We start from the raw sequence: 18,468 nt of genomic DNA, 5'->3' as shown, positions 1-18,468 counted from the left end.
CAATAAAGGTAACACATACAGATTGTAAAACCACCATGTTTGTGTGTGTGTGTGTGTGTGTGTGTGTGTGTGTGTGTGTGTGTGTATTATTAATGGTCACAGTGTGTGTGTGTGTATTATTAATGGTCACAGTATGCCAAAAGCCACTGGTGTCCTCCAGCTGGCAGCACAAACATCTGTACTCCGCCTCTTTCCCCACTTCTACCCAAATGGCCTGTGGTCATTTTAGCACTTTCGCAGCCATGCTGCACTTCCCGGCCAATCAGATATGCCTTAGTGGGTCATGTGACACACGGCGAAGCAGGAAGCAACAAGGAGAATATGAAGTCAATGCCACCCCAAGAGAGCCATCATCAGAGAGACAGACAGACGTGCACACACACGCAGCAAGCGAGCCTGTATGGCAGGAAAAACAGCTTGTGAGGAGCAGCTTTTTATTGAAAGGTTGTCTATTAAAGAGAAAAAAACATAGTTATATGTTAACAGCAGTCAGCTAGCCTTTTTTTCCCCTTTTTACAGTGTAGCTGCTTTTGCCTGTAAGGTAAGAGAAGTTGTTGATTACTGTTCATGGTGCCTAATTGCCTTTTTTTTGGACACTGTCTCATTAGCCGTTTGTCCTGCTTGACAGTCATCTTGCTTTTTTGCTCCTTTATCACTCTTGTGTGTGTGTCTGTGTGTGTTGGACAAAGTGTGAGATGAGATGGTCTCTCACTGTCTGTCTGAGCCAATGCTAGCGGAACAAGAGACTGCTGTGACTTTACTGGTTATTGCTAATGGATGGTTTTGAGGCATGTGGTCTCTATTAACAGTCAGTTTTCACATTTTCTTGGCAGATTCCTGTGTTGGGGTCATTAAGTAGTCAGTAGTGTGATGTTCATCTCTGCTGGTGGTGTCTGTGTCACGGTTATGTCCAGCTTTGTGTGAAAACTGGGGGATGCCAGATATCACGTCTGTCTTGTGACATGACTGGTTTTGGTGACATTGACATTGCTCATGAAGGTGAAGAATGATGTGATTGCTTGGGAAACTGGCCTGACCAGGACTGTGTTGTAATAGTCGCGGGCCTTGTTGGATAGCACTTAAATAAAGCGAATAGGGCAACTGTCAAAACACAGACATATGACATTTTACCTACATAACTGCATGTCATTTGGGTATTGGGCATTGACTGCATATAATGCAGGTTTCTACTGGGCTGTGGTATTACTATTACTCATTCACTGGTTCATTTAAGTACATGACTGCATTGCCTGTACTTTTTGAAATGCTTGTAATTTGGTGTGTATGTAATTGCAATAAGCAGATGGCAACACAACATTATGCTAATGAAAAAAATCACAACAGCAGCATCTGCTAAGGGGTCAAAAAAAATTATGTCTGACTAATCATTTGGATTTTTAATGGTGGCTAAATAGCAGTTTCTTTTTCTTTTAGGTTGAATGACTCCATGCTTGAAAACAACCAGATGGAGAATGAATCTGAGAGAGAGGCCCACGAGGACTCGGATAATGCAGCCAATGAAAACAGTGGGAGATTAACTGAGGAGAGCGATATGGACCAAACGGATGACCCTTTGCCCTGCCTCCAAGCAACACTGTATGTTGAACAAGGCCATGAGGAGATGGGAGAGGTAAGGACTCATGGTTTAAATACACACACTGTAATTTATAGTTGTCACAGGAGTTGTACAGCACAGCACATTGTGTATCAGTAATACCAGTGCCATGACAGTAGAGTGAAACAGTTCATGGGCAGCATGAAGCCAGAGCAGTAAATGATGTGCTGGTCCTGTAGGCTGGTGAAGCATCTCAGGTGGAGACGGTGTCAGATGAGAATAAAGGGTTAATCTGGATGTTGCTGAAGCAGCTGAGGCCTGGCATGGACCTGTCCAAAGTAGTCTTGCCTACCTTCATCCTGGAGGCGCGCTCCTTCCTGGACAAACTGTCTGACTATTACTACCATGCCAACCTGCTGTCCCGGTGAGTCTGTAGTCCTCTGGCTGTAACCTCTCTGTCCTCTTGCCACTAAATATGATATAAAACTTACTATAGGTATGGATATTACTTTACAGTATATAATTAGGACCAGGGCCATGGATAAAATGAGTGTCACAGTAATAATGATTGCTATGATCACAAAACTGGCCTGCTATTCTAATGTTTGTTTCTTCTTGGTTTTAGGGCAGTAACAGAGGAAAGCCCATACTGCAGGATGAAGCAAGTCTTACGCTGGTATTTGTCAGGCTTTTATAAAAAACCGAAGGTAAGATCTTCACTTTTGGACCTATTTCTTGAGAATATTCAGCTGTTTTTACTCTTTAAGAAACATTTAAATGCAGGAAGATGCTGATTCAGAATAAGCACTGATAACACTGATTATCCGTCTCAGATATTTTTACTCGCTTCACTCCCTGTTTCTTGTATTTGTGACATTTTGCACTTTCCTTATTTAAGACCTTGCATATGTGCGATAGATCTGCATGATGTGTTTGTGCATGTGTGCGTGCATGCACATGTGTGTGCGCGTGTGTGTGCATGTGTGTGTGTGTTTTCCAGGGTCTGAAAAAGCCATACAACCCCATTCTAGGGGAAACATTCCGTTGCTGTTGGCTGCACCCTCAGACTGACAGTTGTACCTTTTACATAGCTGAGCAGGTGAGACTTCACCTTCACCAACCACAGCAGTGAAAATATACTCCCTATGAATCATTTGTTTGGTTTCAGCTTTCAGGAGCACAGATCTTTTAATATCTTACACTTCATCCATATACAGGTATCTCATCACCCTCCTATCTCGGCTTTCTATGTGAGCAATAAGAAGGATGGCTTCATCATCAGTGGTAGCATCCTGGCCAAATCCAAATTCTATGGTAGATTTCTGAGTTACTACAGCATGGCCATTGTGTCTTTGAAATAACAGAGCAAACAAAAAAGTTGGGCATTAATAATTGAGAATAATTTGTTTCCCTCTCCAGGGAACTCTCTGTCAGCAATACTGGATGGGAAGGCCAGACTATTGTTTCTAACTCGTGATGAGGAATATGTCATTACAATGCCATACGCTCACTGTAAAGGTACTGATATTAATCACTACATAAATTCCTCACTAGACAGCTCAGTTTTCTTACGTTTAGAATGTTCTACAAATTTGACTGCTTTTTCTAGGCATTCTGTATGGTACAATGACTCTGGAGCTCGGAGGAAAGATCACCATTGAGTGTGAAAAAACAAAGTATTCGGCTGAACTTGAATTTAAATTGAAGGTACCATATACTCCTTTCTTGTCTTCATAAGATTTCCTAGTTTATTCAAGTTGAGCTCTGGATTGATCACTCTCTTACCTTTTCTCATCAGCCTTTCCTCGGCAGCTCGTGTAACGTTAACCAGGTTTCTGGAAAGATCCGTATGGGAGAGGATGTGTTGGCCACGGTGGAAGGACACTGGGTATGAATATAAACTCCAGACACACTTTCAGACATAGTGAATGGGAATGTTCATCCTTGTCTACAATGATATAGTGCAGTTCTTCATTGAGTGATACCAAGTTTAAAGCTTTTTAAAGCAGTTTCAGTTGGAATAAGCCATCTTCTCCTGATGCCTGAAGTGTGTAATATATGTCTTTTGGCAGGATGGTGAGGTGCTTCTCTATGAGAAGAAGACTGGCCACCAGGAGGTGCTGTGGAACCCCACACCTGACGTACGCAGTCAGCGGCTGAAGAGGCAGGTGGTGCAGTTTGATCAGCAGGGACCCTCTGAGTCGGAGCGGTATGCTTATGCTTACGAGAATAACATCACATGCCATATTTAAATGTCCCAGTACTCACAGTACTGCACAGTTTTAACATTTCTCTCCATTTCATAGTCCCATTCTTACTACTGTAAACATAAGGAAGTTTCATTAAGATTTTTTTTATTAATATTGATAAGAATATTTTATTAAATTTCACTCAAATAAAACATATTTAAAAGTCCCTCAAGTAGCCGACCAAATCACTACTCATGTAATAATAATAAAGCATCTAGTGAAATCTTAAGAACATGCAGTGGTGATGGTGATATCGGAATCTTTTAATACACATCATAAGGACGGTAGCCCTCACCTCTCATCTTGAAATGATTTTACATATCGAATTCTCTGCATTCTCAGTAGGTGGCAAGGCTAATGTGTGATTAGAGTTGAATATGAAATAGTCATGGAATAGTGCTGTCAAATTACTTTGTAACTTTGTAAATCTGTTTAATTCCTTAACAGATATAGTCTTCATACGCCTTCAAACATAAATTAGCATATAATTTTAGTCTGCCACATACATTAGCCCTAGCACAACACTTTAACATTCCTAAACCCCAGAAGGTGAAATTGTTTTGCTTTCTTAAGCAAAGAGAATGAGGCAAAATCATAGTTTTATTTGTTTTTATTTACCCACTGTAATTCCCTTCAGTTTATCATACAAATATTTTTTATTTAAGACCACCCAGTTAGGCAGAATCCCCAAATTGCTTCCTTCCTTACATGTACTCACTACATAGGGTATAACGTAGTGGTGTCCAAGAATCTGCCTAGTGCACTTTATGCCCAGTAGAACATTACTGGTTGTCAACCACAAAAATGTAGCAGAAATAACGGCATATAATTACATTTTGTCTTTACAAATGTACTAAATAGCAAGAGTGAAAATAAAACTTATTAAAACTATGTGTACAAGTACATTTTAATTAAAAACTTATGGAAATGTAAAGGAATGATGCAGCGTATTATTACCACCTCTTGTTGAATGATATGTGCAGATTGTGCAGCGCATGTTGCAGTGAGTTTGCCTTTGTTTTAGGTTATGGCAGCATGTGACCAGTGCCATTAATGCCAAGGACCAGAACAAAGCTACACAGGAGAAGTTTGTTCTGGAGGAAGCACAGAGGCAGGAGGCACGGCAAAGAGGAGACCGGCCCTGGAACCCACACTTTTTCAACCTGAACCCCATCACCAACGAGTGGAACTACAAACACACAGAGTATGCACCCACCAGTCCATTCAACACACAAGACCACTGCTTTGAAAACCAAGAAAAAAAACCTCTGGATTTTGTAATCCATTGACTAAAAGAAGTAGATCATATACATATTTTGTATCATGTCCTGTGTTTCTGTTCTTCCTCCCAGCACTAAGGCATGGGATCCTGACTGCTGCCTGGTTCAGTTTGAGAAAGACGGCATCATCCAGACCAAAGAAAAGCCCCGGCGTCAGCACAACGGCTTCTCCTACAGCCAGAACTGGAGCAGCCAGCAGAAGGTCAGATGGGCTTTATGCATTTGAGAACTTGCTCAAAAACTCATTCTTCTACTTTGAGCTTGACTTTATACATCCCTTTGTTTTTGTGTATGTGTAGGCCCAGGTTCACGGAACGCACAGGAAGTCGAGCAGCCAGCCATCCAGCTGTAGTCAGAACACAGAAAGCAGCAGCAGCACACCAGAGCCAACACACGAATCCTCTGACAATGAAGGCAAGCCCAATACGCCATTATATATCAATTATAAAGACAGATATAACTATTATTAGTAGTAGTAATAGTAGTAGTAGTAGTAGTAGTAGTAGTAGTATATGAATCTGTTAAAGCTTCACTGAGTTGTTTCTGTAGGTTTTGGCAGTCAGTGTGCCAGATGCAATAAGGAAATGAAGGACCTCGCACAAATAGAGGCCTCTATAGCATCCATACAGAAATCACAGCAGGACATTCAGAGGTAAGGATCATAGGTATGGCTTGGTAAAACATCAAGCATATGGTTATTGTAGGACAACTGTTCAAAATAATTTAAAAATGTTCCTATCTGTATAATGATCATATTGTTTAAAAAAAATCAGAAAATAATCAGTTTCTGATATTAGAGTAGATATTTTATAACAAATACAGGCCACTCCTATAAAACCAGGAAAAATATATCCTGATCAGCTTTTCATGCATAAATAAAATAAAAGACATTTTTCCTGCTTCACCTAGACTAATGATTATTCTCTGTCCCTCTGTCTGTGTTGTGTTCAGAAATCTGAGTGTGTTGAGTCGTGAGCTGACGCGACAGGCGGAGAGGAGTGCGCATCTGAGCGTCCGTCACTTCCTCGTTCTGTGTGTCCTGCTGCTCTTCCAACTCCTCATCAACTACGTCTTCAGCTGAGAGACCATCATCTAGTTGCTCTGAGACCATCACATCACAACTGTTGCCTAGCAATAAACACAGTAATAAATTCCCAACACTACACAGCTCCTGAGGGTCCCACTGACTGTAGCGCCAGGCACTCAGCACTTCAGAAATGCAGCGCGTGAGACTCTTTTAACCAATGAAATATGGAGGAAAAAGTGTACCATTGTAGTGCCGCTCTTGCTGATGGATGTGTAACTTATTTTATGCCATTTTTCAGTTTCGTTGTTGTGTTGGACACATCCAGGCTCCATGGGCAGCTGTGGCATGTGACTGTGAGAGTATGAATGATTGTGAGCGGCACGTGTGTGAATCAGTTTGTTTCCCACTCCATTTAAAATGTTGGGCCTTAATGCTGAAGCCAAATAGAAAAGTCAAAACAGAAGAATAGTCTGTGAAAGAACATGCATCAGTGCAATTCTGTGTGCTTTTGTGTTAATGTCCGATCAAACAATATGACTCCACTTAAAATGTTAAATTTACCAAAACAGTATTCCTCAGTTGTTAAATTGTGTTTACATGTTTATTTCCATACCCTATGCTTAACAAATGCACTGTTGCCAAACGATAAATTGTACGGATGAAAGAATGAATAAATGCTACATGTTCTAATGAAACTAGAACGAACAATCAGCCATAGGCCAGAATACAGATCCTGAGGCTGATGTAGCGTTTGGGTTGGTACTGGTATATTGTTGGCTTATATTGGCCTTGAATTTCAATGAAGTCTTTTATAAGGAATATGACGAGGCTTCTGTGATCATGTGTGTGTATATATTTGTTTGGAACACAATGCCATTTTAAATGAAATCGAGAATGTATTTATTAGATTCTTCCTTTTTTGTAATCATGCTATTTTAAAAAAAAATTATGCATCACATTCATTCAGGTTTTCTGGGAGCAATATGGTCATTGTTCTTCCGCAGAAAGTGTGGAACGGTGAGACAGGGATATAGATGGCCAGCTGTTCTCTCGTCTGCCTGTATTGTATATACACCAGATAAACTGTAGAGCCCTGTTGTGATTTGACTTTGAGCACACAAATTTTCCATTGTAGCTGATATCACGCTTGTTGAAAAACGCACGCCTCAAGTCATCATAAGGCTCCGTAAATGCAGGAGTGGAGAGACAGATGGCTATTAATGCTTGTATTTTTTTGTTTGTTTTCTTTTTTTACATTTTACAGCAGTCTGTAAAACTTCTAAATGTAGAAAAATACCAATAGCTCACTGAATGTCAGTACTTATTACATATTGCAGCACTACAGTAAACTTTTCAACTTTGACTGGTTTCATCTTTGTCTTTTCTACATCTTTGATTTGAATTGCTGCTTCTTTTGTTTCATCACCACAAGAGGGCAGTACTGCTCTGAGATTTAAAAAGAAGTATTGTTAACAGGCTGATTAAAAGTGCAAATAATTTTATCATCATTTTAGTCAAACAGAGGTTTATAGGAGCGTGGTGTGTGTGTGTGTGTGTGTGTGTGTGTGTGTGTGTGTGTATGAATAGCCTTGTACTATGAGTGATGTGTGTGGGGTTGGGGAGAGTAAGTGCAAATCCCCTCAGACAAGGAGCATAACCCAGTGCACTGCATGTGATGCTATGCCATGACAGAAGCTCAGCCATGTTCCCACCATCCTGTGTGGTTCCTCCCTGAACATAACTAAAGAGATGCCAGACGTTAAGAAAAGAGCCCTTAGGAGCTATAATTAGCCTAGAAGACTACAGTGGAGGGTGGTTATGTGGTTTTACCTGCGTTACACTAGACTTTGCAGACACAGGTGTGTCCAGGTTGGTGAATAAGAGGACGGCTCATGTGAAATTGCTTCGAGCTTACTTGTTTAACATTTTCGTCATTGGTTACTTACGTGTCTCTGAATAAGATTATATGCTGTTTAATCTAACCGAACGTTCACCAGCAAAGTGTCACCCACGGGGTGTTATTTCAGTCCCTTTGATCGTTTTCTGATCAAACAGTGGTGTGTTCAAGATTTAGTAGGATCACTTCAATGTTTTCCCTGAGCACAGGCTTTTAGTGATTGTGGTAGGTTTACTGTGAAAGTCTATATATTTTAAGTAAGGAATAAAACACAATGGGACATGCTATTTTTGGAAAATAGCCAACAATAAGGTGGTGTGAAGGATTGTTTTCCTGTAACAGCAGATTTTTTTGTGAATCCATTCATTCCTATTATCTTTTTCAGTACACTTTTTGATGAATACCAATGTTCATAAGGCCTACATAAGTTTTGGAGAATCTTTTGTAAAGGACAATGTCAGTATGAGGTGACAGGTTTTATGGCATTAAAAAGGAAAAAAGATGATTTTTATTCTTACCTTGCATATATTAGGAATCAATTCAAGTCTCACTCACGCAGCTGCAATATGGCTTCTTGAATAAATGAAATTGTAGAAGGTATACATTAGCGCTTCATAACCATATTCATTACCACTTTAGTTTAAGGACATTCAGCTCACAGCATGTGTGAAGTTGCTTTACACCAGAAGTCTTTGAATAATCTTCCAGCATTACATTATAAAAGACTTGTGCAATGCTTGCGGATGTATTAAGCCCAATCTGAGTTACCGTCAAAGCAAGTCTTGCCCCATTTTTAAAATAATGTGTTGTCCGGGATTGGAGCTACCCCTGTCCCTTTAGGCTTTATTTGTTTTGATTTCTTACTTGCCTACCTGTATATTTGCTCAAATTGTACTAAATCCCACACACTGGCCTTTCATGGCGCCTCACACAGTGCTCAGTGTTCAGTGTATTTTGAACCTCCCTCTTTCCAGAACTGCAGTGGCAATAAGCCCAGGCCTACAGCGTCCATGTCTGACTGTGGGCGTCACACACTGGTGCTTTGTGTTCGGACGCTTGCGGGGGCCGGCGGAAGCGCTGTGGAACCGCAGGGCCAAATTAGGCCACATGTGTGCTTGGACGTCACACAAAAGAATTCCTCCTTCCCACTGCTGTATGTGTGCTGTTTTATTCAGGGAATCACATGCACCACTGTGTTTTGTTTGTGAAAATTATGGACTTATATACAGTGTGAAACCCATTATTAATAGGTTATTTCCACCTTTAGTGAAGTTTTATGTTTGTAATCCATAATTCGTAGCTGTTCCTATGTAATTAACGCTTATAGACAAACCTGAAGGCATTATTCACATATGAACAGATGTGAATTGACATTCATTCATTGACTCACACTGTAGGTGCTTCCTTTGTGTGTGGGGAACTGCACCCTGCATTGCTGAGTGTCCTATAGACCAGAAGCTCGTCTGTGGGCGTTTGGATGATGTCATGCCCTTAGGCTGGGATCCATGCGTGGGGTCAGGGGTTAATTCTGTTCTCTGATGCGCTATGCTGCCACACTAATGTGCATACACATACATGCTTCCTCCATACTTCTCCAACACGACTTCAGCCTTCATGCCTGAACAGGACTTTTGTTTTAGTGCCTTATTGCATGCTTCCTACTGCTCTCGTACATTTCCAGATTTTGGGAACTTTGTCTTTTTTGGTGTTGCTATGCAGCCTGACATTAAACAGAAGTTAGCAGGATATGTTGACTCACTCTTGGAGAGAGGATGACTTCAGCTCAGTGAAATTATAGAAACTGAAATGTTTACTGTATTTTCTAAATGGCGGAATATGTTTTGCGTTTATGTCACTATTATTTTATGAAATGGGTCCATAAAATATTATGTGGCCACATGCCAGGATATTTTAAAAGAAATACCAAATCTTAGTGCAAATGTTTTTATCCCTCTTGGTGCCTGTGTGAATAAATGAACACCCAATACAGAATAAATTGATAACCCATTACAGCATGGTCTAAATATTAAAGTAACTGAACCTAAGTCAGCAACTATCTTTATTAGCAAGTTCAAAAGTTCACATCCTTGTTGATATGCTCCAGTTAATTTATTTGATATCTAACGTCTAAACGATTTAAGACAATAAACACATGTTTACTTTGTTAATTATTTAAGGCATGAGTCAAGACTTTAACTTCCAAGCAGTAAAATCAATGGGAAGAGTGAGGAAAACAAGACCAAAAGTAGAAAATATTGGCCTGTCTACAGGTCTGGAGAAAGGTATGAAAAGGTATCGATGTGTTTATGGACACCATTATCAACAGTGAGAAAACAGACACCAAGATTCCACATCACTGAGTGGATGAAAAATACCTTCGAACCCACCAAAACACAATGTGAACAATATGTGATCACATGTTAAAAAAGAATAATTGTAAGAAAATCACATGTGAAAAGTAAGTCAACATAAATCATGAGAAATCAAGCATGCACTACATGGGAATTATGTACAGACCAGGTGTATTGGGTGAATCAGGTGATTATTCACATGTGGCATTCATGTGACTTCTTTTTAAGGGAAAGCTTTCTTTAAACTTCATGTTCATTCTGCTTTCTGCTTCCTTCTCCTTTTGTTTTCTCAAATTCAGAAGCTAAGTTTAAAAGCTCCTTAGTCAGGAGAGTTTGTTGTTACGCTGGAACCCTGGCTTTCTTTGAAGAAGTGATTTATGCGCGATCACCTTCACCTCTTATTATCTGTAAGCCATTGAGGGCAGACTGAGGTGTGTCAGAATGAACAGGGTTGGGTTCCTTGTGCGGATGTTTGAGCAGTAATTACAGCTATTCTGAAGTCTTTTTAGCAGCGCTCTGACAGACGTGAGAGAGACATGCCTAGACATGCAGGACTAGACCAGAGTTCTCTCTCTCATACACACACTCTTACAGCAAACAAGAGCCACTGTTTCCGTCCTACTCACTCATTACAGTTTCAGTATGTCTACAGAGACAGTAGATTAAATGTGCTGTGTGTAATAGCAGACACATTTGCTAGGTGCTTGCTTGGTTACCGTCAATCAAACCCTGACTGGATCGGGCAACAAACACTGTAACTGTAGTGTTTTATTTAGTGATGTGCCAATAAATAATGTTGATATTCCTCACAGTGGCACTAAAGTTGTCCTAAAGTTGTACAGTCTTAAATCTGCACTTGCAACACTTGTAAATTGACTTGGATTTGCTTGGACCTGAGCTCATGAGACTTGGATTTTGACTTGAAAGCTTTAACTGAATTTTGCCTGCCCTGATGTGTAAATAATCTGTATAATCAATTGTTTCATAAACATGATGTAATTCAAACTATATTGCTTAAGCCCACTACAATTCATGAAGGTAACCAGAATATTTTGATTCAATTTTATTTATATAGCACTTTTAACAATAGACATTCTCACAAAGCAACTTTAAAGACATCCAGATTTAGGCCCCAACTAGTAATAAACGAAGACAATTCAGAATTCCTACTTGGAAAGGCAGGAAGATCTACTCAACCCCAAGCACATGATGTCAAATTAACATGGCTGCTCACAGCATCAATGATAAAGTAGCACTAATTTCCTTGTAAATGAGTTATACAGTATGTTCTTGCTTCAGCTCAATCAACATACAAACATATTAGCTTGTTAAATCTATAACATTGACTATACAGTTCACTAATTTGAGGAGGTAAATATACATCACTCCTCACAGTTAGCTGGCATGATGTTTGTTAACAAAAGACAAACATGGAGGCGTCCATGTTTTTCCCACTTTGAAACTTGAATGTACAGAGTACGAAAATGTCACAATTCTGAATTTTCAACTTTCCAAGTTATGTCACACAGCATAATTCATTAAATCATAATTTCATTAAATCATAATTCATTAAATCATTAATTTTCCACTAATGTATACAATGAAACTGAACAGTACTGAGTGTTTATCATTGTCTTTATGACAATGTACAAATCTACAGTATCCAGGTGAGAGCTACTGATGCAAGGGTGAGAATAAACTGAGAATAAACTGTTTTCAGGAAGTGCAAATCTTTAGGTTATCCATGTGGGACCACCATTCCTTCCCTCCATCGGGAATTTGGTTAGGACGTGTATCCTATTTGGACTTGACTTGGTGAAGGTGAGATGACTTGGACTTGACTTCAATTTAAGACTACAATTATATTAAGGAAAAAAAAAAAAGTAACAGTTGTTGATTTGTGTAGATTTGGGGCACATAGAGGTGACTATCCATTCCAATGGTTCAGTAGGAGTGAATTGTCCTCCGATGACAGCTGAGCAAAGCATTCCAGCATTTTCACTTTTAATAAAGATTTATAAGAGATTTTGTTTGTTAAATTTTGCTGATATTTTATTATATAAAGTTGATAGGTATCTACAGGATCTGTCAGGTTTTTTGTCTGCAGAAATGAAAAATAAGTGTGACATAGCTAGCAGATGCCTGTACCTCTCAGTTGTCCATAAATTCTACAGAGGACAAAGTTCTTGACTAGAAGCATTTAATATTGGATTAAATAATTACAGTCTTTAAAACGATGACATGGATGTCATTATATGTTAATTAGGTGGTGAACTGTTTATATAAAAGTTAATAAAATTAAAAATGCCACCTATTACCATGATTAGCATTATTAACATGACACTGCCTGATAATTATAAATAGTTATGATAAGAGTTCTGAAACATAATTTTTATTTTTTTTGGCAGACATTTTTATCCAAAGGTTATTAAGGGCGTGGCTTAAGGGTCCAGCAGTGGCAGGTTGGTGGTGTCAGGATATTGAGTCACCAGTACATTCTTCATGCAATATATTTTAAATAAATATGAGCTTATTAATATTTAGTATACACCTTTATTCATATTATGGTTCAGGAGCACTGTGTCCCTCATAAAGGTGAAATGAAATCTACACCAGTTATTAATGTTATCAAGTATTAAGTACTAAGGAATTACACTTGCTCTCTGCAATTCACAGTGACTCAGATGATAAAGTGTTTATCAAGAAGTCTAACTGGGCTCTTAACAACCACATGTGCAGTCTGTGAAGAGAGCCGCTAGGATGATGAAGTGCTCTAATTACAGCTGTACTTTACTGCTTGGGTTTGCATGTGTTACTTGGGTTATATGTCCTCCTCTGCATGATAAAGTCATAGTCAAGTGTGTCCATGTGGTCTGCTATAACACCTGCATCTTCACTGTCTCACTTCCTCACCTCAGATCTGACACACGTCTCCTGTAATGAGTGAAACTGGCTCCAGGGCCCGAGTCAGAATAGTCTGTCAGCTCCGCTCACTTCAAAGCAGCACTTGGGGTGAGAGAGGGGCCAAAACACAGCAGCGGCTCACACATCTACACTCTGCACTCGTCTGTGTGCCCGCCCACGCTCGGCACACTGCTCTGACCCGTCTCGATGGCAGTGTGTGCGAACTGCAAGGCCAAACGTCACTAGAGCTGTGGTGTGCTTGTCAGGTCTTGTTATAGAGCACACTTCTTTATACACGGAGAGGCACGAACACTGCCCAGATACACACACACACAGCCACAACCCACACCCAGGGCTTAAACAGAAACATGACACATCTGTCCTGGTTTCAACCTGGAAGCTGTATTTCAATATACTCATTATATAGTGGCCATTTTGGAAATATACAGATATTTTATTTTCATGACGGAGGTTTAGTTAGCAGTGTGAGTTGTCCAGGTTGTGTGTTGAGACCAGCTATCAGCAATGTGATCTTTGTTAAAAACGTACGCCAAACAAGAACTGAAAAACATCAGGCTCCATGTGACGTCCAGCTCAATACTCTACACTATACAGTGTTATACCACAATCCTGCTGAATCCTCCAATCTGATGGGTCAGAATTTATTGATCATTTTTTAATATTCTAATCCTGAAAATAAATGAGTAAAAATAAATTCTTCAACAAAGAAAAACATGTAATTACTGATATGGTGAAGTTTCCTTCTGTACAGAGACATTTATTTAACATTTATGGCAGGAGTCTCAAATGTCAGCAAATTTTCCACTATGGCTAAAGTCTAAAGAGGACTCTAACATGAGAAGCTGCATTTTTTTTTTTTTTTTTTTTTTTTTTACTTATTTTCAAGAGAACAAAAAACAGGAAGCTGTTGAGGGAACAGTTGTTTATTGTTGTTAAAACCTAAGTGATAACAGGAACTAACTTGTTTTGTGGATGTTCTGCAACATTAAATGTAACTATACAGTAAACGATCTAAAAAAGTATGACATTCTTAAAATATTAAAAATATTGTAATCATTGACAAATTGCTGTAGTAGAAGCATAAAGGAATAAAACACACTGGAACATGCTATTATAGGAAAATAATCACCTTTAGGGTGGAAACATTAACTTGTGTCAAGCCACAACACAGCACCCCGATGTTGATTGTTTTCCTATAATAGCACTACTTGACATGTTTATTCTTTATTTAATCACAATTAGTGCCACAGATGAAACAAAAATGTTCAGAACGCTAATAAATAATGAAAATATTTAACAAGTGTTCTGCCAAAAACTAATTAGAGCATTTCTTCAGTTAGATCTAGATCTTGTTTCCAATAAAATAAATATTTATGTCTCAATTCACTTATAACACTTCCTTACTTAGACTGTCTAATTTTAGTGTTTAAAATGAGCCTAGCGCATGGTTAACCAAAAACCCTAAAACATAATGCTCAGAAGCTCTTCACTGACACTGTAACGCAAGTGAGGGAAAGGGTTTAAATAATATTCCGTATTTTGAATTTGATGTAATGCTAAAAAAGTAATGTCTCTTCATAGATTCAGTGTACTTAAAAGATAAAACAATGAAAAGACAAATCAAGTTAGATGTGATGTTTGGGTCAATATATGTTTGGATTCACTAAAAAAAAAACCTGATTTGACTGCAGTTTTAATCCTAGTCAATTTGCTAGTCTTTATCCTGCCATCAGTCTGACATTTCCACTTCATGAAACACAATTTCCTTCATGCTGGATTTCTCTTCCTGTCTTTTTCTCCGCTCTCCACCCATGTTGTGTCTGCCAGCAGTTGCTGTCATGGCCAGCTGTCGCGGGCCTGATAAATGAGAACTTCCTTTGGAATGGCAGCACAGCTGAGAGGTCTTCTGTGGACATGGATGTATATAAATATACATGTGTGTGTCTATGTGCACATGTATGACTGTTGTTATGAGCAGAAAGAGAGAGAGAGAGGATCCACTACATGTGGAATTAGGTATGTGAGTGGACAGAATAGGGGGGCAGTGAGGAAGAATAGATCCTTAGCTCTGTATCTCTGACAGCGGTGTAGACACCAGATCCTGGCACATGGAAATCATTTTAAGTGTGTGCACTGAGAAAGCATTCTAGGAAATGGATGTCCACCCTAGAGACTTTAGAGTGGTTCTCTGTACTCAGTCCACCACCGCCTGGCACAGTTTTGCATTTTATCTGCCCTAACACTGAATAATCTTACTAATCAATAGATCTCTGCTCTTCAGAAAGAGAAAAACCAACACTATACTTATTATAACAGCAAACGTCACTACTTTATATGTATTGCATGATAGAAATAACACTATACAGTCAGCTCTAGCATTATGAAAAAGAATAAAGACTAATACATAATTTGAAGAACACACTGAGAATGTCATGGCCATTTTGCTAATATGTCCAGTTCCAGATAAAATTAAAACTGTTTTAGATGTTTGAAACTTACTGTGGTTCTGTTGGTCTTTAACAGTATTTTTAACCTTATATACTGTATTTATATATTTATTTATTTTTTTGTATGGATTTTTTTTTCTCCAAGAGTGAAATGTTTCTGGTGGCTGAGATCAATTTTATAAAATACTTTTTTTTGAAGGATGACATTTTGTTTGCCCTTATTTAGATCCTTTATTGTGATCAAGACCTAAAATAAAATATGTTCTCATAAGGTTATTGTCTGTGTGAAGTTTCACATGGTCTCCCATGTAGGTTTCCTCCCACATTGCAAAACCTGATAAGTGTACTGACTACTCAAAATTGCCTCTAGGTTTGAGTGAGTGTGTGAATGTGTGTGTGTGCATGGTGCCCTGTGATGCACTGGCATTCCATCCAGGGTGTATTTCCACCTCACACATCGGGATAGGCTCTAGATCCAAAACCGAAATAAAGGGCTTACTTAAGATGAATGAATGTTCTTATGAAAATGATTTTTATTATTAGATAGGTAATTCATTTGTGCAGTTTGAGTGAAAAATTTGAAATGTCTATTGTTGATCTCATTTTTCATTTTTGCTCATTTTTACCCATTCTCTTGAAGGGTGCAAATACTTATAGAGTTAACTGTAACTAGGGATAGGGAAATTATCTTAAAAACATAGTCTTATATTACACTTTTGTAATTTTTTAAATACAAAATGTTCCCTGTAATAAATCTTTGTAATGAAAAATCCCATGTTTTATGATAAATGAAAATGATATAAGGCATAAGGTCTGCTATAGAAATCGAGTCAAGTCAAGGCACATCAAGATGAATAAAGTATTGTTTTATTATCTCATCTTGACACTAAATCAAAATCAAATTGAATCACTGTTCATAAAGCTGTCCACCCATAATTACAAAACTAACTGGGATTCTTTCCACTTTTATACAAGTCTAAGTTGTGTAATGACTTGAATGTGGTTACACAGCACTCATTGTGTCTCCTTTTAGCTGGAAATGGACTTAAGCACACACTGTGCCTGTGTTATCCGGCTTATATGTGAAGTGTCTGAATGCATTTCCTGTCATTCACAGTCATACATACTTACTGGTATATTTCTGCACATCTTCATGTATAAACATGGACACATACTATATTGTAGTTAATACTATATGCTAATACTATATACTAAATCTAATTAATCTGTATTTACTTAGTGCTCAAAATATCTGTATCTGTAGCTGAATTTAAACCTAAATGAGCTTTTTTTTTGTTTGTTTGTTTGTTTGTTTGTTTGTTTGTTTTTGTGGATCCCACCACTATGCCCTGGACACTTTGCAAAACACTGAAAAAAGAGCTGCTGAAGAAAGAAGTCATTCACAAAAATGACTGTATAACAACAAATTATAGAACATAATTTTATTCAACTCCACAACCACATGTCCTGTGTAACTTTCTGGAAGGCTTTCGATCTTCTGTCTAATATGACTGATTAAGCAAGCTATGTTTCAGTGCATTGATGTCTTTCCCAAATCAGGCAAATCAGTTGTTTATAGCTGACATCAATACACATCTTCTTTTTACTTTAGTTTTTGGGTTTGTTACATTCTAGAAAGTTCAGAATCTACTACGAAGCTGAGATGTACTTACAGTGCTGCAGCGAGTCAAAATGGCATTTCATTATATGGTTTTCTGGCAAGATTGCCTTTCAGAAATAATAGAGAACGATCATTTAAAAATGCAGAAAAACATGCAATAAGTATACAAGTTAATATTTTTTAAATAAATAAATGATTATTTTTTGGAGATTACTTTTAAAGAGGTATGATGTCCTGTACACAGTGTGTGGTCTACATGGGCTACATGGAGCAGAAGCTCTATAAATAAATCAGAATGCGTGTCTTGTTTCCCACACAAAGACTGAAGAAAAAGAAGAAAAATCAATCTGCCTTGTCTAACGCCTGATCTTTCTGGGCTAGGTCTTTTTGTGTGGTTTTTGAATTGTAGTTGGAGTGGAAATTTTTGCTGAAACCTGGCAAATCTGCCAGCGTGCTTCATACTCATGCCTTTCAAACTCTGTATAAGCAAAAACCTTGCAGTTGTGCGACTTTATTGTTTCTTCTTGTGGGATCCCAGTCCCAGTGCACACACCTAGTCTCAATGTGAAGCTTTTCTATAAAAATAAATAATATAGCTCCTTCTGTTAGTATCTGTATTCGTATAATGGATTCATACTTGGTTACATCTATACTAAATAGTGTAGAGTAGGCAATAGATTTGAGTACAGCTCTGAATTTTGAATTGATATTATTACACTAATTAAACATTATTGGATCAGATTTAGATGAACTATGTGGAATCTTATACACCTTCATCCACTCTGTTCCTGTCAGTCCTGCTTTGAGGAGTGTGTTTGGAGCATGGCGTTGGTGTCTGTCCTTCTCTCTAACAGTCCCTCTGGATTCCACATGGCCTCAGAGTGCAGCGGACAACCTTTGATGAGGGCTCCAGTGACTCAAGGATAGAGTGACACACCCATTCTTACACACATGAGACATGAACAAAAACCTCCGGCCCAGGAAACAAAGATTTAGAGTAAGCCTAAAAGAACCAAAATAGGGCAGAGCCATCCTCTGTGAAAGAGCTTTCTGTGTAAGTGAACTGTAATCATGTAAAGGGTTGCATTTGTCTCCATTAGTCCCAGTTAAGGCATA

At 38.5% G+C, this 18,468-nt stretch overlaps 1 protein-coding gene across 3 annotated transcripts in view; it reads left to right on the top strand.

Moving 5' to 3' along the window:
- osbpl5 (oxysterol binding protein-like 5) overlaps positions 1 to 7,474 on the top strand; it is a 34,752-nt gene extending 27,278 nt beyond the window's left edge. For all 3 annotated transcript variants that reach the window (XM_053236815.1, XM_053236816.1, XM_026918939.3), the window contains 14 exons: positions 1,435 to 1,630; positions 1,795 to 1,979; positions 2,181 to 2,262; positions 2,556 to 2,654; positions 2,773 to 2,869; positions 2,975 to 3,073; positions 3,165 to 3,262; positions 3,354 to 3,443; positions 3,628 to 3,764; positions 4,829 to 5,008; positions 5,157 to 5,286; positions 5,384 to 5,498; positions 5,634 to 5,736; positions 6,036 to 7,474. In XM_053236815.1, the coding sequence (XP_053092790.1) occupies positions 1,435 to 1,630; positions 1,795 to 1,979; positions 2,181 to 2,262; positions 2,556 to 2,654; positions 2,773 to 2,869; positions 2,975 to 3,073; positions 3,165 to 3,262; positions 3,354 to 3,443; positions 3,628 to 3,764; positions 4,829 to 5,008; positions 5,157 to 5,286; positions 5,384 to 5,498; positions 5,634 to 5,736; positions 6,036 to 6,165 (1,741 nt within the window). In that variant the 3' untranslated portion in view covers positions 6,166 to 7,474. The remainder of the gene's footprint in view (positions 1 to 1,434; positions 1,631 to 1,794; positions 1,980 to 2,180; positions 2,263 to 2,555; positions 2,655 to 2,772; positions 2,870 to 2,974; positions 3,074 to 3,164; positions 3,263 to 3,353; positions 3,444 to 3,627; positions 3,765 to 4,828; positions 5,009 to 5,156; positions 5,287 to 5,383; positions 5,499 to 5,633; positions 5,737 to 6,035) is intronic.
- The last annotated feature ends 10,994 nt before the right edge of the window (positions 7,475 to 18,468 follow it).

This window comes from Pangasianodon hypophthalmus, chromosome 9, assembly GCF_027358585.1.
Source record: "Pangasianodon hypophthalmus isolate fPanHyp1 chromosome 9, fPanHyp1.pri, whole genome shotgun sequence".
NCBI classification, from domain to species: Eukaryota; Metazoa; Chordata; class Actinopteri; order Siluriformes; family Pangasiidae; genus Pangasianodon; species Pangasianodon hypophthalmus.
Note: the sequence above shows the minus strand (reverse complement) of the source record. Positions and strands in the feature narration are given on the sequence as shown.